Consider the following 22754-nt stretch of genomic DNA (forward strand, 5'->3'; position numbering starts at 1 on the left):
GGGGTTCGGGAGTTCTCTTCCGAAAATTTTTCGAAGCTGAAATATTTAAAATGCCACTTTAGGCTATATTTGAGTGATTTAAGAGGGATGTGAGTCGGCGGCCCTCCCTGGGGTGAGGATTCAGTTCCCCTATTGATTTTTTTTAAATTAATGAATATTGGAAAGTATACCTCATTTAAAAAAAGTATCTACTTCACTGAAGTGGTTTTTTTTATGGCTAATTTCACCACCTGCTATCTTACGAAATAATTTATTTCCAAATGAAGACTATGGGGGAATGGTGCCAGTTTATTATCATTAGTCGCCCATACCCTTCCCCACCTTTCCTTCTTTTCTGGTTTTCTTCTATTTCCGCCGATAGAGGGCGCTAGTAATGCTTTGGTGATATTTTGCTGCTCCTGAGATAAGTGATTTTTTACTGTAATTGTTTATTTTACTGCTTTAATTTCAGTATTTTTATTGTATTTTATCATATAATTAAGTATTTTTGTGCTTTTAAGTATTATTTTTGATTTACTTGCTTTCTTAAAGTGTTTTTCTATTCTTTATAGCTAAGCCTAAAATGTGCTGATTTCTTGTTGTTAAGCCTGAGTGCTCTGTTAAGTGTAACTTGTTTATTTTAATTTACTGCTTGTCTTAGGATTTTGTAATTTTTGTACCTTTTTCTTCCAATGCTTTCTAATTCTAATAATTAGTTTTATTTCTTCAATTTTGCATTTTTATATTGACTTTTAAGTGTATCATTTTGAGCTAGAATGGGGGTTATATGCATAATGAAGGAGGTTAAAAGTGGTAAAGGGGACAAGTGGATTTCTTGTGACCTATGTCAGATGTTCTGCTTGTTTAAGGGGAAGGATGAGTCTGAGAAGGATTTCATTTGCACAAATTGTGTTGAACTCTCAGAAATCAGAGTTAGGATGCTTACTTTGGAGGGTGAGTTAGCATTAGGCTGTAGGAGTGTAGATGGGGTAAACACTCCAGAGGGAAAGGGGGAAGTTAGTAAAAAGGAGGTGGGCATTAGCTGTGTGTTTGATAGTGGGAATATTCCAGAGGTAAAGGAGGAAGTTAGTAAAAAGGAGGTGGGCATTAACTGTGTGTTAGATAGTGGGAAAATTCCAGAGGTAAAGGGGAAAGCTATTGCTGAGGTGACAGACTGGGAAACTAAGGGTATAATTTTGGGAGATTCAATGGTGCGTGAGGTGGGAAACTCAATAGGCAGAGTTAGACGTAAAGTGGCTAGATGTTTGTCAGGCGCTCGGGTGAGAGATGTGAATAGGGTTGCTGAAAAGAAGGGGGTATTTAATAAAGAGGATAAAATTACTTTGTGGGTGGGAACTAACGATGTAGGCCATAGTAACAACGATGAGTTTACAAAGGAATGGGATTCCCTGTTGGACAAAGCAACCAACTGTTCGGCAAATGTCCAAGTGGTTGGTTTGCTTCCCAGGTATGGAGTGCATAAGAGTTGGTTAAACCAACAGGCTAGGTGTATGAACCTGATACTCAAGGAAATTTGTGTTAAGCGTAGTATCAGGTTTATTGATGTGTGGAGTAAATGTAAACGCAATTGGATTGCTAGGGATGGCCTGCATCTGAGCTCTACAGGGGTCAAAATGGTTAGTGGTTTGGTTTTAGAGGCTTCAGAATCAAAAAACTAAGTTGGAATGGGGGGGCATGCTTTTAGGAGCAGAATTCGAAAGGGTATTAACTATTTGGATTTTAGTAGAAACGGAAATAAGGTGACTAATAAGAGAAAAGATTTTAACAGTTGGGATTCAAATAATCGTGCAGCATTAAATAAAAGTAAGATGGGCTTACTTAAGGTTTTTTATACAAATGCTCGTAGTATTAGAAACAAGATGAAAGAATTGAAAAGCATAATTATAGATGAGAGGTTGGATATTATTGGAGTTACTGAGACATGGGCTACCAAAAGTGATGATGATTTATCATCTATTGCTGGGTATAATTTGTTTAGACAAGATAGAGTAGGTAAAAGAGGTGGTGGGGTTTTATTTTATGTCAGAGGCACTTTAACTTGCAATGAATTGGTAATTAATGATAAACCTAATGAGATTGATATGATTTGGCTGGGGTTGAGGAGCAATAAGGGAAATAAACTAAGTTTAGGGAACATTTATAGGCCACCCAACTTAAGCCAGAGTCAAGATGAACAGATGTTTAGTATTATTAGTGACATTTCAAGCATGGGGTCAGTCATTATGATGGGAGATTTTAATTTTCCAGGAATTGATTGGAATAATTTTTACCATAGTAATAGCAGACAAGAGAAATTTTTGAAAGTAATTGGCGACTGTTTTTTAGTTCAAATTGTAACTCAGGGTACTCGACAGGACGTGATTTTGGATCTAGTTTTCTGTGATATGGAAGGTTCTGTTCAGGGGTTATGTGTAGGGGAACACATTGGAGACAGTGACCACAACAGTATTAGGTTTGGGATTAAATTTGATACGCACAAAGTAGAGAATTTTAGGTTTGTGCTCAATTTCAGAAATACTGATTTTGTGGCACTTAGGCAGAGTTTGAAAGCAGTTTTTTCTTCTAAATTGGAAAATAGCGATGTGAATCTTCAGTGGGCAGAGTTTAAGGAAAAGCTCGCGAAAACGGTTGGGGATCATGTTCCTTTTAGGAGAAAGGGTGTCAACACTAAAATTTGGCCAATGTGGTTCTCTAGGGAAACTAAAGACGCTCTAAATTACAAGCAAGCTGCTTTTCATAGGTTTAGAGAAACTGGTCACAGTGCAGATAGGCTCCAATATTGTGAGGCAAGGCGTAAATTTAAGTATTTGGTACGGATTCAGAAAAGAGAGTTGCAGCAAAGACTGTCAGATAACATAAACAGGAATCCCAAGAGGTTTTTTGCATACGCTAATTCGGGGAAAGTTCGAAATAGACATATTGGGCCACTGGTTGATGAGCACGGAATTTTAATTCAGGACGATAGTGATATTGCTAATGTTCTTAATAACTTTTTTTCGAGTGTTTTTAATGATAACTGTATCTCAACAGTTGACACCAACAAGACACAAGCTATAGTACAGCTTGAGGACTTTGTATTTTCAGGGATGACGTTTTACTTCATTTGAAAAAAAGTAAAGAGACTAAGGCTCCGGGACCTGATAATATTTATCCAAAAATTTTAGTTGAATGTGCGGAGGAATTAGCAGATGTAATCGTAAATATTTTCAATGCTTCTTATAACTCGGGGACAGTGCCAGAGGACTGGAAGCTGGCTAACATTGCACCGCTCTTCAAGAAAAGGTCTAAAGGGAGTGTGGGAAATTATAGACCTGTGAGTCTAACTTCGGTGGTTTGCAAAATTTTTGAAACATTGATAAAAATTAAGATAGAAAGTTTTCTAGAGACTAATAATCTATTGACTAGTTTTCAGTATGGTTTCAGGAAAGGCAAATAAATCTTGTGCAACTAATTTATTACATTTCTATGACAAAGTTACCATGGCTTTGGACAATAAGAAGCCTGTAGATGTTGTTTACATTGATTTTCAAAAAGCTTTCGATAAGGTACCGCATGTTGCTCTACTTAGCAAATTAGCTGATATAGGAATAGGAGGGAAAACTTTCATTTGGGTAAAAAACTGGCTGACCAGAAGGAAACAAAAGGTAGTTGTAAGGGGAAATTACTCTAATTGGAGTGAGGTTTTAAGCGGGGTTCCTCAAGGATCAGTCTCAGGGCCTGTTTTGTTCATTGTTTTTATGAACGATATTCACAAAAATATTTCTGGGAACATGAATTGTTTTGCTGATGATGTCAAAGTTATGGGGACTGTAGATAATGAAGAACAAGCAAAACAGCTGCAAGAGGATCTAGATCATATTACGGAGTGGGCTGATAAATGGGGTATGGCTGTTAATGTTGGGAAATGTCAAGTGCAACATTTAGGGCATGGAAATAAGTGTACAAGTTATTATTTGTAAGGTTCAGTCATTACTCAGGCAGACAAAGGTACTGATCTGTGGGTCTTAATAAGTCAGGATTTAAAGTTTAGCCAACAGTGCAGCATTGCTAGTAACAAGGCCAATAAGATGCTTGGGTTTATCAATAGATCTATTTCAAACAAATCTAAAGAAGTTCTTCTGCCCTTACATAGAAGTTTGGTAAGACCTCATTTGGAGTATGCTGTTCAGTTTTGGTCTCCTTATCTTAAGAAAGACATTAATGTATTGGAAAGGGTTCAAAGGCGAGCTACAAGGCTAATAAATGGACTTTCTCACTTAGACTATGATTCCAGGCTTAGAAGGTTAAAAATGTACAGTCTTGAGCAAAGAAGAGACCGAGGGGACATGATTCAGTTGTTTAAATTTATTGAAATGAAAGATGTTACGGGGCTGAAGTTAAGCGCTGAAAACAGGACAAGGGGTCATTGTTTTAAGCTATTTAGATCTCAGGCTAACATGGATATTAGGAAAAAATATTATTATAGCAGGGTAGTGGAACCTTGGAACAGTTTACCGGAAGAGGTGGTAATGAGCAAGATAGTAGATAGTTTTAAGAGGGCCATTGATCTTCCCTGGGGATTGTAAATTGACTAGGACCAGTCTAGCTTTGCCCAGAGCCTGTTGCTGGTCGTCACTTTTGTATTTGTATAAATTGGCACTAACTTGGGTAGACTTTCCGATCAGAATTGATTTATGTTGCAAAAATGAAAAATCTTATGTCCCAAGCGATTTTATTGCTGCAATAAAAATGTTTGCGGTTGGCAAAACACTAACGGCGGGGAGCCCCGAATGCTTTTAGCCCTATCCAACATCGTCTAAAATTGCGTTTTTGGAACTTCAAACTCGAAATATTGCCGAAGGAGAGTTCCTGAACTCCATCCCTTGAATAATGCATTCAAAAAGCGTATAAACGTTATGAAAGATGGAGTACAATTTCGTTTTTAAAGCTTCAATTTCGAGGAGAGTCCAGAGCGCCCCCCCCTCTCTCTAATATTTTTGAAGGTCACCTAATATTGTGAATTTGAGGCAATCAGTTTGAAAAAAAATGATGTTAGAGAGTCCCTAAACCCCCCCTTTCCCTGAACTTTATCGAAATGGCCTACTATTGCGTTTTTGGACTTCAATTTGAAAAAAATTCTGGAGAAAAACCCCCAAGAGTCCCCGTTATTGGCGGCTTTTAGGTTTTTGGAATTACAATATCAAAACGCTTAAATATTACAATCTAAACTAAGTTCGTGCTGTTAGAAAAGTCAAAAGCTTAAAACTGAAATCAGTCCAAAACTGGCATTGTTAAAATCTACAACATTTACACACACAAATTTTTCTTTAAGCACGCATGCTTGAGGCGGGGGGCTGAAAATATTTTCCGTCTTGAACACATCACCGAACTTGCACCCATGACGGGCGGTACATCCAATGTCTTAAGGCAGAGAAAAATGATTGTCTTGCATCTCTTGTGGGACAACCTTTTGTGTGGTGCTTCAAATACGAAAACCATTGTGCTGCCTTTGACAGTTTTGTATACCTCAAGACATTAAAGCATGCTATAGTACTCTTCATATACATTTTATTCTGGAAAAAAAAAAATCTTGGAGTGTTTTCCTGGAAAAAGTCGTTAATAAATTCAATGGCTTTTATCAGTTACAAATATATGCAAAATATGCAGTGGCGGGTCTAACGGTACGCAAACTAAGCGGCCGCGGGGGGCCCCGTGATGCTGCAGGGCCCCGAAATTCAGCGATACAATAGGGACCAAAGCACGACTGAAAACTGTTAAGCTCGAACAAATTGGTTTCAAATATTACCAACTGTAACTAAACGAATGAGTTATTTTATAGTCGAGGCCTGATTTATCAAAAGGCCCATTATAACTGGTTTAGGGGCCCCCACCCAAATTTTTTCACCAATATTTTGAATTACGATGCATATGCCATAGGGCCTCGAAGTTCGGCAAGAATCTAAAGCTCGAATACGTTGGTTTTGGAGTTTACCAACTATAACTAAACTACAGAGGTTTTTTTTTACAGTCGAGACCTGATAACCAATAGGCCCATGAGGTACGGTTTAGGGGCCCCCCCAAATATTTTCCGCAAAAATTTTGAATCACGATGCCATAGGGCCTCGGAAGTTCGGCTACAATCTAAAGCTCGAATATGTTGGTCTTAGAAATTACCTACTGTAACTAAAATATAGATATTTTTTACAGTCGAGATCTAACTAACCCAATAGGTCTATGAGGTCCAGTTTAGAGACCCCCCCCCCCCAAATTTTTTATCCTATATTTTGAGTTACGATGCCGTAGGGACTCGAACTTTGACGAAAATCTGAAGTTCGAATACATTGGTTTTAGATTTTACCAACTGAAACTGAATGAACAAGTTTTTTTTACAGCCAGGGCCTGATTTACCAATAGGCCCATGAGTTCTACTTTACGGGCCTCCAAAATATGCTCTTTTTATGCCAAAAAATGACTCCCGAAATGACCCCTCCTTAACCAGATGCTAGATCTGCCCTTGACCAACAGGTCCGTGAGTCCCGATTTAGGGGCCCTAAAATTTTCTCCACTATGCCATAGGACCCTGAAATTTAAATGGAATGCAAAGGTCGAATATGTTGGTTTCAAATATTACTAACTGTAATTAAACGAACGGCCCGTGCAGATATGTCGAAACGAAAGTACTGTCCCAAACTTATTTTTATTTCGTGTGCGAACCATTCCCTAAAATTAATGGGAAAGTTCGCTGCAGAAAGTTGTAGCACTGCAATTAAATATTTTATGTTTGTGCAGAAGCTGTTTACATTTTTCTCTGCATCAACTCATCGATGGAGCATTTTGGCTTCCAAGTCTACACAAAGAGACAATCAGTTTCTGTAAAAAGGGTATCTGACACAAGGTGGTCAGCTAGAGCAGATGCGGTATTGGCTGTGCAAGAAATTGGTACTGCGAAAGAAGAGAAAAAAGTGACGGTTCTAGAGGCGACAGCACTCTTAAAAAAGATGGTAAAATATGAAACTGCCTTAATGACTGATTTGGAATACTATTTTGCAATGAATAAATGCAGTTAGCAAATCATTGCAATCAATAGAATGTGAACTCTTAAATGGGTTCAGTTTAATGAAATCGCTAGAAAATTTCATCATTAATTTTCGAAAAGAATACGAAAGAGTAGAACAACTCTTAGTAGAACAACAAAGAGTAGAACAACAAAGAAGCAACTGATATTTCAGTGTTAGCATTTAGTGAAGAGGATGTGCAAACTAGTAGACGTCGAAAGATGAACTGTTTTTTTGATGAATATAAAGAACCAGGACACAAGTTCCCATCCAGAAACGATTTTAAAGTTAATTCTTTTTTTGTGATAAGTGACAGCATAAACGCACAGTTATCTATTCTAAGAGCTCAGGAATGTGAAGTTGCCTTTGAGCCATTTCAGATCTTCTTTGATCGAAGCATGTCTACAGAAGGAATAAAAGCATCACTCAAAAGTTTGAAGGAAATTTACAGAAATGATATTGATTTTTGCACTTTAGAAGATGAATTTTATCACTTTATGTTCATCCAAGAAAACGCCTCGGAAACAACACCAGAAAATCCTTTCACTTTAGACTCACTTCCAGATTCTTGTTATCACATTTATCATGCAGCGAAAGAAATGTCTTATTGTACATTTCTGAACATGGAAACATTGCTGAAATTTTTTAAAACTATTCCATTGTCGAATACGTCTGGCGAACAATCTTTTTTTTCTGTTTTGAAGAGAGTGAAAAATTATTTAAGAAATAAAATGGGATTAAATAGATTAAATAACTTGGCGATTTTATACATAGAGGAAGATATGTTAAATCGCATCGACACTAAAAGAATAATTGACGATTTTGCTGCCAGTAAAGCACGACGAAAATTTATATAAGTTAGATACTAAAAATAAAAGTTGTGTAAAGATATTACTTAAAATTCTTGTTTATACCTTATTTTTATTTTATTGGAACTTCTTTTTTTTTACTATGCTTAGGACCCCCCCTTTCAATTGATCCGCTAGACTGGTCCTAGTCAATTTACAATCCCCAGTGAAGATCAATGGCCCTCTTAAAACTGTCTACTCCTTTGCTCATTACCACCTCTTCGGGTAAGCTGTTCCAAGGTTCCACTACCCTGCTAAAATAATAATTTTTCCTAATATCCATGTTAGCCTGAGATTTAAATAGCTTGAAACAATGACCCCTTGTCCTGTTTTCAGTGCTAAACTTTAGCCCCGTAACATCTTTCGTTTTAATAAATTTAAACAACTGAATCATGTCCCCTCGGTCTCTTCTTTGCTCAAGACTGTACATTTTTAGCCTTCTAAGCCTCGAATCATAGTCTAAATGAGAAAGTCCCTTAATTAGCCTTGTAGCCCACCTTTGAACCCTTTCCAATACATTAATATCTTTCTTAAGATAAGGAGACCAAAACTGAACAGCATACTCCAAATGGGGTCTTACCAAACTTCTATATAAGGGCAGAAGAACTTGTTTAGATTTGTTTGAAATAGATCTATTGATAAACCCAAGCATCTTATTGGTTTTGTTACTAGCTATGCTGAACTGTTGGATAAACTTTAAATCCCGACTTATTAAGACGCCCAGATCAGTTTCTTTTTTGCCTGACTAAAGACTGAACCTTGCAAATAATAACTTGTACACTTATTTACAAGTCCTAAATGTAGCACCTGACATTTCCCAACATTAATAGCCGTACCCCATTTATCAGCCCACTCCGTAATATGATCTAGATCCTCTTGCAGCTGATTTGCTTGTTCTTCATTTTCTACACTCCCCATAACTTTGACATCATCAGCAAAACAATTCATGTTCCCAGAAATATTTTTGTGAATATCGTTCATAAAGACAATGAACAAAACAGGCCCTAACACTGATCCTTGAGGAACCCCGCTTAAGACCTCACTCCAATTAGAATAATTTCCCCTTACAACTACTCTTTGTTTCCTTCCGGTCAGCCAGTTTTTTACCCAAATGAAAGTTTTCCCTCCTATTCCTATATCAGCTAATTTGCTAAGTAGAGCAACATGCGGTACTTTATTGAAAGCTTTTTGAAAATCAATGTAAACAACATCGACAGGCTTCTTATTGTCCAAAGCCATGGTAACTTTGTCATAGAAATGTAATAAATTAGTTGCACAAGATTTTTACCTTTCCTGAAACCGTCCTGAAAACTAGTCAATAGATTATTAGTCTCTAGAAAATTTACTATCTTAATTTTCATCAATGTTTAAAAAATTTTGCAAACCACCGAAGTTAGACTCACAGGTCTATAATTCCCTGCACTCCCTTTAGACCCTTTCTTGAAGAGCGGTGTAATGTTAGCCAGCTTCCAGTCCTCTGGCACTGTCCCCGAATTATAAGAAGCATTGAAAATGTTTGCGATTACATCTGCTAATTCCTCTGCACATTCAACTAAAATTTTCGGATAAATATTATCTGGCCGCGGAGCCTTAGTCTCTTTAATTTTTTTCAAATGAAGTAGAACGTCATGCCTGGAAAATACAAAGTCCTCAATAGAATTAATAGCCATTAACATTTTGTTTTACGGATAATTGGCGGTGTTTTGACTTTCAAGGTTTCACGTGTTAGGTAGACTCATTTTATAATTGTTTGTAAGTGTTCAGGAATGTAAGCACATTCCATAGAAAACGTTCACTTAGTACAAATAACTTCACAAAATGTGTCTGTTTTCCCTTTCCATGGCGATTTAGTAGCATGCCATGGAGTAATGTTAGATAAGTGTAAATTGCATAAAAAGACGTACGTGAACTACATTTTATTTCCTATATTTATGTCAAATTTCTAATTTTGTAGGTAAAAATGACAGTTAGATATTAATATTGGTGTCTTGCAACGATTCAAAATTTGTCTAGATTAAAATTTTATTTCAAATTTTTAAAACCTCACACTTGCCGTAAATGTTGTACATGATAACTCAAAGTGATGCAGGTAGTAAGATCACTTATTTAGGTTTGCTGCTCTGAAGTATTCCTTTGAGAATATCGAAATTTTAATTTGCAGAGGCACAGTCCTCATACGGGGTAGGAATGGTTCCACTGAATAATTGTTGCCATAGAAACAGTTACAGTTATTTTAAGATACATAAAGCATTAAAAATGGAGTACATGGACGCGAACTTATGAAACGAACTATATGAAACCTGTCAAATGAACTGCCTTATAAAAAAAGAAATAGGCGTGCACATTTTGGTCACGCATCGTTTTTTTTTTTTTTTTTGATTATTTGCAGGCCAAGAAATTAAAAGAAAGAAAAAAAACGTCTTGTTTCTACTTACAACTGTATAATGGACAATTCTTTTGTTTATGTTTTACAAAAGCTTGTTGCACATTCTGTTCCCCATATCCGCAGCTTCAAAACGAAGGAAATGTATTTCCACGTTTCGAAACATAATCCAAGAACTAAAAAGTTAAATTATTTAAAATTTTCTAATTCTTAAATTACTCAAATCTTGCTCCTAAATACAATTTTTAGTCCCCCTTCCAGCAGCGAAATGAAATACATTTTTGAATGAACCCAACCTTAAGCATGCAGCATAAAATTATCTATATGGGAAATAGGTAAATTTCACATGCATTTAAAGTACTAAATCGCCTGCCCTTCTGTCTTATTGATCGTGATACAGAACTAAAGTCTCACTGGAGATTTTAATTTCTTGAAGTTTAAAGAATGATGTGTTGCGATTAGCGGATATACGTGAGATACAAATTGCTTCACCTTATCCCTCCACTGTGAACAGAGTTGCTTCTATAACACTGATACGTATCCATTTTTATCTTACAGCATTTTTTCAATGACGGTTGAATTACTTAGTGGTAGTTACAAACTAATATTTTTCGATTGTTTACAATAAAAGTTATCGAACTGAGAGTCTTGTAACTGGAAATGGTGCTTCGCTCAACTAATTTCCCGATGAAGACTAAAACGAAAGAACTTTATAATGTGGCGTAATATTTCATCATGCCCATTTCAGTAGCAATCTCTTTGTGTCAAAAGTGGCCTCATACCGGCTAACTGGTTTAAAATTATTGCTAGTCAGCGATGATGCTCCTTCAGGTGTACTATTGCTTCGAGCGTTAAAGTAATATAAAATTTTAAGCGATTACGAAATTTGTTTACGTAAAAAATGGAGACATGTTATGCATTTTAAAAGTTTAAATGTAAATTAATATTTCTTTACATTTTTCAAACTTTAAACTTTTACCCTTCTAAAACTATGAACTCCGCCGTATTAAATTTTCGTGTGGTTTCGAGTCTAAAGGTGCACAGCCTTTTACTCTACCACACATTAGCCAGTGGCCAATCCAGGATTTTTTCCTCACTACCTATTTTTGTGAAAGTATTGCATAAACATTCTATTTTTGTGAAAGTTTTTTTTTAATTTTTTTTTCAGCATTGATTTTGTGATTTTTTTTAAAAGGTACATTCTAATTTCTGTTAAAAACAATTAGAGGAACTTAGTTGTTAGTTTTATGAGTTTTATGACAAGTTGAAATGTCATCTACTATTTTTTTGGTAGGAAAAATACCATTGTATATGAGCTCAATAAGCTTTGTACTGTGTACAATTCAGGAAAGCATCTGAAAAACGGCTACCCCCCTATACCCCATAACCAATGTTAAAAGATTACTGAAAGTTGTTCGCCAAAACAGCTAAAAATGAGTTAAAACACTATGAAAAAGTTGGTACCTAAGCGATTGTTCATATAAATCATCTTAGCATTTTATTTATGAGTAAAGTCTGTTTTAAACAGAGAAACAAGCGGATGTCTGTGAAACTTTTGCATTTTTAATATTGTTTTGTAACGGTGCCGTTTTTCAAAGTTAGCTGTTTTGTTAAGCTGCTGATTTTATTACTTGATTTTTGTGAAAGTACCGATTTGAAAATAAGATTTTTGTGAAGATACCGAAAAACGGTAGTAAACTCAGCCTGTATTGGGCCTTGTTAGCAATCCTAGTATGATAGTTTATGTACATGTAATGAACCCCATGGCTATCCCCCTTCCCCTTGAAAGATAAATTCAATCTACTCTAATTTGCACAAAAATGATTATTTTGCGATTCATTAGCCATATTGGTATTTTTACCCCTGATCTCTGATAACATGGAGCGATTTCTGTGAAACTTAGGTGAACTGAATTAGGTAAATCATGGAATAGTATAAATAACATATATATTGATTTGTTTAAAGATAATACAATACTAAATTATATTTCCGATGAAATGAGATCATTTTAATATAAATTTAGTATTCTAATTGTAAAACTGTTGAAGATTGTACTTCGATAATACCTATCTCATTTTGTTATTTTCAGTGCTGATTATGTATAGAAAATACAGATCAAAATTTCGTTTACTGTTACGGTATTATTACTTGAAAACTTATTAGCAAAATTCGCGAGCAAATTGAAGAACCACCACCAATGGTGATTTCAATGCATCCCTGTGTCTTTGCAGGGTACAATTTAAGAACTACTGAAAGACAGCATTTCTTTTTCGTTTGGCTTTTTTGCCAAACATGCTGTACGTTTGTCGCTAATCGACATTAACAGCCATTGTTGAGGATACTTTTTGTGTTGATTGCATTTAAAATATCTCCTGGTGTTTATATGTTGTTAATCAATTTCATTTGCTTTGAACCAAATTTCAAGTACCGATATAGTTGAACCGAATTACTTAAAGATTTGACGTAAATCAAGCAATAGTATACAGAAAATTTACAAATTGGTTTGATAAGGATCATATTACATTAAATAAAATTTCTGTTGCAAGGATGAAATAGATGTGGTTTTAATAAAAGTAGTCTAATGTTGAAACAGTCGAAGATTGTACGTCAATATTGAATGCAATACTATTACCTTACTCATGTTTGTATTTTCTTGCTATTAACGGGATAAACACTGATCAAAAATTACACGAAGCCTTACTGTTGTGGACTTTATTATTAAACAATATTTAAAAATTATAATTAAATGGTAACATACAATTAAGTAGCACCATGAGTAGCATCAATGGACCCCTGGGGCCTCGTAGGTCGTAGTTTAAGAAACAATGTATAGCATCATTTATTATATCTGCGACGGCTTTCCTCGCTAAACATGCTTCAACGCTCATCGCTAAACGTCATTGATGGCCATCGTTTAGGATAAGTTTTGTGTTGATTGCATTTAAAATAGCTCCTGGTGGTTATATGTTGATAACCGTTTTCATTTGCTTTGAACCAAGGTTCACAAATTTAACGATTAAAGTCGATCTTTGAAGAAACTTTATCTAGGGCAGCTTTTTACGGGCTTTTCATTTAGACTAAATTCATAACTATACAAAAATTAGTTCGTGCAGAAAAGAGCAATTTTATGACTCAAAATACGAAATTAGACCTCTTTGGGTGTTTTTAAAATTCCAAAAACCCACCTATATGGATTCCTGAGTAACAATTTACCTTTGTGCCAAATTTGGAAGAAATCCGACGAAAACTGTGGATTTGTATGAGGAACGTACACACATACCCACACACCCACAAACACATCCATTTTTATATATATATAGATTCTGGTTTATGATCTTCATCTGCGTGCGTTCTGTTGTTATTGAACTAATTCTAATTATACTTTATCGTTATTAATATGTAGTTAACTCTTACTTTTCATTTTGCTACTGTTTTTGTTCAGAGGGGATTCCTACAATGAAAAGATGGAAATACAGTGTAAAAAATTGAGAGGGCTGGATTTTGTTTTTGTGTTTCTTGCAACAAGCCCTTTACATATGCTAATGATGGTGTGAAGGCATTATTGCAACATTCTTCTACAAATACTCATAAAAGAAACTTGGAATCATTAAAAAATGCTGGTATATTAGACTTTAATGTATTAGTAAATGAATGTAATTAAGGATTCAGATACGAAGGAGAAAATAAAACATTCTTTGAAAAATTTTAAGAAATGAGAAAAATTACAAGAATTTAATTCCCAAAATGCACATGGACGTATGAAGTCCAATTAAAAATTCGAGTTTTAGCCCCAACAAATAATTATGTATATAAATTATATATATACATAATATGATGTATACATACACATAATGTGTATATATATATATATATATATATATATATATATATATATATATATATATATATATATATATATATATATATATATATATATATATATATATGCCCATCAAAACACTTTCTTCTTGGGGAAAAAAAAAGTTCAGGTATTTTTTTATGGAGTCACAATCACCCCTGAATATGTTCCTGTATAACATCAAAATATAATGAAGTGTCAATAAAAATAGTTTGAATAAATTTTCATCATGAAGCACCAGGGAGCAAATGCAAATGAGCAAGGCAACAGAAAACAATATTTTGATTTTTTTTTTGCTTATTGATGTGAAAACTGTTTCTATATTTTCCACATTATTGCTTAAACAGCAATAAAATAAATAACATCATATTCTTAATAACTTCTCAGTTTATTCTTCCAAACATCCCTCATGTTTCCTTTTTTTAAAATTATTTTTTATTTTGGGTAGGAATAACCTAGATTGTGATTTTGAAATCCTGAAGTTCATCATTGAATTGCTTATACTTCTCCAATTATGAGATTGAAAAGAAAGATTCTTTGGTTCATGATATTTTTTTTCTTTCATAATTTCATCAAGTCTTTCAATAAAAAAATAAACTGTGTAGTACATATGTATGTATCAGTTTAACCAATTATTTCATATTTAGATTAAAAATAAAAAATCCCATTCATTTTTTGTAAAATACATAGTTTTTGGGTATTTACCCAGGCCTTGGGTAAATACCCATGTAAATACCCAAAAAAAATTTACCTACCCGTTAGGTATTTACCCGATCCACATCACTATCTGTTGGACAAGTGATTTATATATTTTTTAACTTCTAACTTTGGATTTAGCATTTGGCAGCTTGCCAATAATGAGTGTCTGAGTGAAAGTGGATTAAGTAAAATGTGCATTTGAAGCTGCTGCAGGAGGCCAGAAGGAGGCAAACTGAAGTACGACACTAAAGGAAGTATAGTTTGGGGGTATAGGGTGTACACAGGTGGCTAATCTAGCTGCCTCAGTGGCTACTTGACTAATATTTCTTGATGACTATAGAATTTTATGATCTGTGATTAAGAATGTGTAATAATTTCTGACATATATTTAATACTTCTTTTTCCAGAAAATGATCTTGTTCTAGCTAATATATAAAGAGCATTTAAAAGTATAATGAAAATTGATCGGACGAAATTAAGAAAGAGTTCCTCTGAAGTGGTAAGTTATTTATGAAAACTGTTAGCAAGGCAATTATGATTGCTGGTCATTGATTTCTGATTTTAAATGTGTTTTTGATTGTAAATAAGGTTACTAGACATTGGGGCTGGGTGATGCATTGCCAAAAACCGGTGTGCGTGCATCCCGGCAGCAAAAATTGAAAAAATGGTCAATTTTCAAATCTTTTTATGAAAATCCAAACGTTCAAAATTTTTGTTCGAATCCCATTCAAATGCTTCCTTATCATAGTCTTTTAATATATCCTGGGCCCATGGGGCATAGGTTCAGGGCACCAAGAAAAGAGGGGTAGGAAGAAAGGGAAACAAACCCTTGGAAACAAAGGGAACACAAAAAGGGGAATTCGTGTGAACACCAGCATGCAGGGTAGGACTGCTTGACCTTGACTATAGTGCCTAGAAAGAGTAGTGTGCCGACCGCCGCTGTTTTCCCCGCAATTCTTGTGGACAAAATTGAGGAATTCCGCTAGAGGGCAGTGCGGTTAGGGAGTATGTTACTTTTGACGGAGTTCGCATTAGTTAATGCAGGATTTTGTTATAATTTGGTTATGCATTAATGTTGTTTTTCCGCATTTCGTAAAATTATTATGAAAGAGTTTTAAAATATTTTAATGGACACATAAAAAAAAAACAATTTTCTAGGGGTGGCAAATTGGCCCTTTTGATATGGAAGAATTAAATGTATTTTCTAAATAAGGAAATTATGGTTTTAATCTATTACTGCAAGCAAGAAAATCTCTTCTTTACGCACTCAAAAGGACAAAATAACTTTTCTGGGACATAATGGACAATTTAAGTATTCCTGTAGTTTTCAATTATTCCAAGAAAGTGACACCACAAACGAAGAAAAGTGCGGCTCAAGTCATTTAAACCAAACTTTCCCAGAAAAATATGCCTGTTTCAACACTCAAATTTATGATTGAAAGCTCGATAATAATAAGAAACTCTCTTCGTGACTTGAGCCGCTCTTTTCTTCGCTTGCGGCGTCATTTTATTGGAATAATTGAAAACTAAAGGAATAATACTTTACTTTTCTGGGTCAGAATGGAATATTTATTTTATCTTTTTGAGTGTATTATGAAAAGTGCATAGTATTTTTTAAAAAATCTGTTATTTAGACTGTAGAGGTTAACTTCGGGAAGACGAAAACAATGAACTTTGCCAATTTTTGTTATAAGAAAAAGCTAATACAGGATTTTAAGTTTAGAGTTTCCTTATAGCCTGCTAGTGAAACAAAAATTTCCCTTTATTTTACCTCATGGTGACAAGAGTAAGAAAAAAAGGGGGGGGGGGGAGGTGTTAAATGTTACATGAAACAATTTATTGCTCGTTACACTTTATATGTTTCCCAGTTTTCTTTGATTTCCCTAGTGTTCACATTTTTTGCAAAAAGGGGCAGGGTAAATTTCTCAGAGAGGGCATTTTCCATTTAAAAAGGGGCACTTTTGGGAAGTAAAAAGGCACTCGGGGATGACCCAGTAGGAGGTCAACACAAGGGGTGCCCCCCCCCCTCCAAGAGCAAGGATGCACCCCCCCTCCAAAATCACGAAGACACCCCCCCCCCCCTCGGCCAAAAAAGAAGAACATGAGCTTCTAAAAATTCCCGATTCAGCAAATTTGTTGACAATAATGCAACATACTTTTTTTTTTCTTTTTAAAAAACACCTAATGACCCCCTATTAGATCTAGGTATGAGTGCATGGTTGTATTTTATAACTGGGTCAAATTTAAGTTGAGTAAATTGTGAATTTCTTCTTCCTAAACAATCAGGTTTGGAGTGATCCTGAAGACACTTTTGTGACATATTAAACCATGTACTACTATGTGTATTACAGTCATGAAATTAAAAGGAAGAAACTCACAGGAATATACTCATAATTTTCAAATTTAGATTAAAATTATATATCTACTGATCTGGTTTAATCAAATTGTCTTGGAAATTATTGATAGCTGAATCCCTTATGCATCACATCAATAGGAACATGACTTAAGTTTTATGAAAGTTGTTTTATAGATGTGGTACAACCATCAATAATTCATTTTTATAATACTAAGTAACTCTCAAGATGTAAGCAGAGATTGTTACATTTTCTTTAAAAGGACATTCTGGGCAATTCTATGGTGCCGGACGTAAAAAATGAAGAAAAATTTCTCAGTTTTAATTCTATTTACCAATTATAAACTGTTCCAAAATAAACAAATTTATTTACAAGATACTTACTACATCCCACTGAATAAAAAAATCATGTTAGTTTATCAAAATAGATCCCTAAAGTATAAATTAAAAAAAATTAGAAAATATATTCGTAGAAAAATATTTTCGTATTTTAGTTCAATATGCATAGTATTCTGAAATATAAATTTTTTTCACAGTGAATGCTTTTCCTAAGAGATTTTTAAGTGAGCCTTAAATTTTTTAAGACAGCTGTTTCAAAAACATTTTGGGGGTATCTCCAACAAGTTTTGTAGCTGTCTGGGAAAAGCTTTCATCGACAACTACATAATCTGTCTGCAAAATTTGTGCGTAGTTCAACAACTCTTTGGGTCAATACCTTTCAGAAAAACTAGCTTCTATAAATGTATCACGAAAATTGCCTCCCGTCTCTGTATTGTTGTATCGCAACCACCCCCCTTCCCCACCACCATTTTTGAGACTGGCAACATCCAATTCTTTCTCTTTGGGCCAATGACTTTCAGAAAAACTTAACTCCCATAATTACATCACAAAAATTGCCCCCCCTCCTCCCTGCATAATTGTATCACAAAAATCCCCCCACGCCCTCCTGCACCATTTTTAAGACTGGGAACATCCAAATTCTTTCTCCTTGGGCCAATACCTTTCAGAAAAACTAACTCCCATAATTGTATAACAAAAATCGCTCCTCTCCCATTATTGTATTACAAAAATTTCCCCCACTCCCCCTGGATCACTTTTGAGACTGGCAACTTCCGAATTCTTTCTCTTTGGGCCAATACCATCTAGAAAAACTAATTCTCATAATTGTATCACAAAATCGCCTCCACTCCTCCCTGCATATTTGCATCCCAAAAACTCCTCCTCCCCCCTCCCCCCCCCCCCGCCTCATTTTCGATACTAACAATTCCCCAAATTCTTCCACTTTGAGCCAATAACCTTTCAGGAAAACTAACTCGCATAATTGTATCAGAAAAAAAAGTCTGTATTCAGCTTAATTTAAAAAAAAAAAAAAACCGGGAACGGTTGGACTTAACACCTTCCCCTACGCTCATCAAAGATCGTCGCAATTAGCATTTCGATTATTGTTCGGGAGACTGCCTCCGTAGCCCAAAAATAGTGTTTTATTAAGACTAAAACCCCATCACCCCGATTCCAAGAAGATGACGTCATGCGTACACTCCGTTGCCGATGAACTTCGGCGTGCGCGTAAAGATAGCAGAAAAATAAAAAGGAGAGAGAGAGAGAAAAAAAAAAAAAGATAGTCACATCTCACATGTGATTAAGAAATAGGGAAAAGATCGAAAATACACGAAATTTTCAAATACAGTCGGATCCCGCTACAACGCGATCCGACTTACGCGAAATGGCTATAACGCGAGTTTTTCATGAGTAATGAATTTTTTAGTGCGGAGTGGACACAAATTATTCGCTTGCAACATGAAATTTTTCGGAAAAGAGCGGTGGACAGTTAGAATGGGCTTCGTTGATACTAAATATTGGTTTTGTGAATGGACTTTCATCCCTTTAGCATCACTGAAAGCGGAAGTTCACCCACTGTATTAGTCTAACAACGCTTTGCTTTAGTTTATACAAATAACCGCTCCGATTCTTAACTTTTTTTTTTTTTCATTTTACATATGAACGTTGATAAAATACATTCTGCATAAACCTTCTTCATTTTTTAAATTATAAAGATATTTACTATATATATACTGTTAAGTGCTATAATAATGCTGTAGTGTACATACTGAAAGTACCCCATACTGCTTTATTTTAAGTTTCTCTCCCCCATTAATCATTGATTTTGTGCAGAATTTTATGTCAAATAATAACGCTTTTTCTAAAATACAAAAAAAGTCGGTTCTTTGTAAAAGATACTGCAATATATCATTAATAAATGGTTTGAAACAATATGAGGGGTGTTACAAACGTCTGAAACAATTGGGTATGCTTATAAGAAATTACTAAACATACCTTGTTCCACAACGCGAAATTCCGACTTACGCGAGGTGTCTTGGAACGCATCCCTCGCGTAAGTCGGGACTCGATTGTAGAGATATAAAGAGACTAATTTTTAAAAATAGCGATAGTATAAAGAGCTTCCCCGTGGCTTACAGCGCTGTGCTAGAATTATGCATGTGTAATTAAAAATGAAAGTGAAATAAAGCAGCGTAAATAAATAAATCAAATGGTTATAGAACGGGGGGGGGGGGGGGGGGGGGTGCTGAAACTTACATTTTCAGGAGAGGGTGGGATTTCTAATTTAACCGAATGAAATTTCTTGAACGATGCACTTATACCATACTTACATTATATTTAATTAGAAGAAAATCATCCAAAAAAAAAAAAGGAAAAGAGAAATCATAATGTTACGATTCAGATTTGATGAATACGGACCTTTTGGGGAGGTTTTGGCGATCTCCCATCACTGATTCACGCCCTTTATTCACGACATGAATGATATTACGATATAAATGCGAATGGTTGTAAATATTTCATTTGATAAATATTTTCCTGAAAACGATTGTGGGGAAAGAAACAATGCAATATTATAAAGCAATAAATAATGAAAAAAAAAAATCGCGCGATGTACCCTTTTAATGAGAAGTATAAAATACACACTTATTAAGTCAATTTTACTTTTGTTAAACATATGAATTCCTCAACAGTATTATTTTTCGGTCGATCTGCACTTCTTGCGCAAACTAGTTCCTTTTTCTATTTTACTTTTTAAATCGTAAGTTCATTTATGAAACATTTTTTTTCCCTTTCTTTATTTTATTTTGTAGAATGATAATTTCAGGTATGTTAAGGAGGAAATATTGTAATTCAATTTCTACTTTATAACAGCACGTGGATGCTCCGATTTTCGACACTAATTGAAGCGATGCCGATACTAAGATAGTATTAAAAATTAATGTAAAAATAAAATTCTTGCACTTTGAACATATCTACTATTTTCTTACATAATGCTCCTTCCTTTGTTCTTGCATCTTCCCGTTTGCGATTCATAGAAGGCATGGCGGAAAAAAATTAGAATAGCGTTCTCAGAAAAACGTAGGCAGAGATCAGACCGCATATTCGCACGTGCTTTGTCCAGTTCACCGCATGGAATAAAAAAAAAAGGGTGCAAGATGTGAGGTGCTGGGTCGGTCAGTTCCCGCCCCTCCCCCTCCCTCCTTCCATGAACGTTCGATGGGGAGCGAAAGCGCTGACGTCATGATTTTGAATCTTCCTTTCAAACTTCGTTTCCTCCTTCCTCCCCTTCAGATATCGTAAATATAAATTGTTTGTACACCAGTAAAAGGGCAGGGCGCATGATTAAAATTCTACTGCAGGGGCAGGGCGCGTTTCTTCGGGTCTAAAGAGGGCAGGGCGCATCAGCTCTTTAAAGAAAAGGGGCAGGGCGCCGCGCCCTTTGAAAAACGCATAACGGGAACGCTAGATTTCCCACTCTTTACAAGCGTTCTCTTCTTCAAACGAAGTATAAGAGATTTCCATTTTCTCGCTTTTGCGAGTAGATAATCTATCCGACAATTTTAGATCACATATTAATCTATTCCTTATGGAAGGTAAGCGAATTTCATTTTTCAACATTTGGGTTGAACCCTCAACTTATCCAAACATAGTCTAAAATGCATTTTAAAGTATATTCAGATTCAAATAAGTTCGGTTGGGAACCTCTCCCACCCCCAACCTGTAGTCGAACAGTGCAAAAATGTTTTTAGGTGGGAGAGCGCTTTAATATCTTATCCCTTTTCCTGATTTCACCAAATACGTTTACAAATACGTTTTTAGACCTTAATGTGTGAAAATTTCTGGGCCGAGCCCCTAGCCCTACCGTTTTCTCTAAAGTAGCAAATACAGCCAAAAGGCATATATTTAGTCCTTCAATTCTGAAAACTTTCCTAGAGAAAACTCCCAATTTCTCTTCTAAAATCTCAATACCTAGCTTAAAATTATGTTTTTAAAGCTTCGATACTTCAATATTAATTTAAGAAAACAGAATTTGAATCCTGATTGTCCTTGATCTTCTCAAGTGATCAAATGTAGCCTAAAATACGTTTTTAGGACCTCAATTTTGGAATTTTTCCGAGACAGATATCTTAGTCGCCCTCCTTCTCTCAACTTATGTCTTCTAAGATTAAAACTGCTTTTTTAAAACTTCAATTTTGAAAAATTTCTCTTCACCTCTTTTCCTTACGTCCCCAAAGATAGCGAAAATTTTCTTTCTTAGAAATTTGCGTGAGTAGGAGAGTTCGCAAATCCTTCCTTCTAACTGATAGTCTAAGCTTTAGGAATGATTTTTAGAAGGAAACCTCCCTCTGTCCCCTCTTCCTCCTAACATTATTAAACAAAGGCCAAAGTCGGACGTTAATTACGGAAATTTTTCAGGAGAGAACCACTTAGGGCTTCATAACATTTTTTAAGCCATTAGGGAACCTCTCAAAGGCACCAAAGACAGCATTTAATTGCGTTTTTGAGACTTTGCTGCCGAAAAATTTCCAAAGAAAGAACCCGAATCTTCCCCTTTCAACGAAACCACCAAAGGTGCCCTTAAAATTGAGTTCAATTTAAAAAACATTCAGTAAGAAACCTCTGCGCCCCATCTCCTAACTCCTACAACTGCATTAGAATACGCATGCAATTGCATTGCCAAAGGTAGCCTAAAAATTGCATATTTAGGAGCTTAAAATATTCACATTGAGTATCCGACCATTCCCGATTTCCTTGACTTCTTCCAAGTAGGCTAAGCTGCATTTTAAAATTTCTTAAAATTTCCTTTCGTTGCCTACCGATTCCCTAACGTCAACAAAGAAACTAAAAGAGACTAATTTAAAAAAAAAAAAACTTTAGCAAATCCACACAAACACAACATACCCTTTCTAAAAACTTTACTAAAATTGCGGTTTTTGACTTAAATTTAGCCATTTTCTCCAAATGTGGGCCTTTATCCCCCCCCCACTTTTTTCTTTTGAAAGTATATAGAGAATAATAAGGTCCTTTTTTTTCTTCAATTAAATTGCTAGTTTTAATTTAAACACATTTGAGAGTTTTGTGTATAAGCTTTTTCACAACTAAAGGCCGGCAAATTGAGGGACCGTCCCGGGCGGCAAACACTGTAGCTACGCCACTGATTTTAGCATCATATAGTTCAGAAACTTGCAATTCCACTTTGGGTGTCACCCGGACTGCTCCCCCTAGTGACACCACTGAC

At 35.3% G+C, this 22754-nt stretch overlaps 1 protein-coding gene across 1 annotated transcript in view; it reads left to right on the forward strand.

The window, feature by feature from the left end:
* Positions 1-22754, forward strand: part of LOC129218399 (E3 ubiquitin-protein ligase HUWE1-like) — a 736974-nt gene that overhangs the window by 112537 nt on the left and 601683 nt on the right. Inside the window, exon 2 of the mRNA XM_054852650.1 lies at positions 15231-15322. Within this exon, the coding sequence (XP_054708625.1) occupies positions 15278-15322 (45 nt within the window). The 5' untranslated portion in view covers positions 15231-15277. The remainder of the gene's footprint in view (positions 1-15230; positions 15323-22754) is intronic.

The sequence above is a fragment of the Uloborus diversus genome, chromosome 3 (genome assembly GCF_026930045.1).
Source record: "Uloborus diversus isolate 005 chromosome 3, Udiv.v.3.1, whole genome shotgun sequence".
In the NCBI taxonomy this organism is placed as follows: Eukaryota; Metazoa; Arthropoda; class Arachnida; order Araneae; family Uloboridae; genus Uloborus; species Uloborus diversus.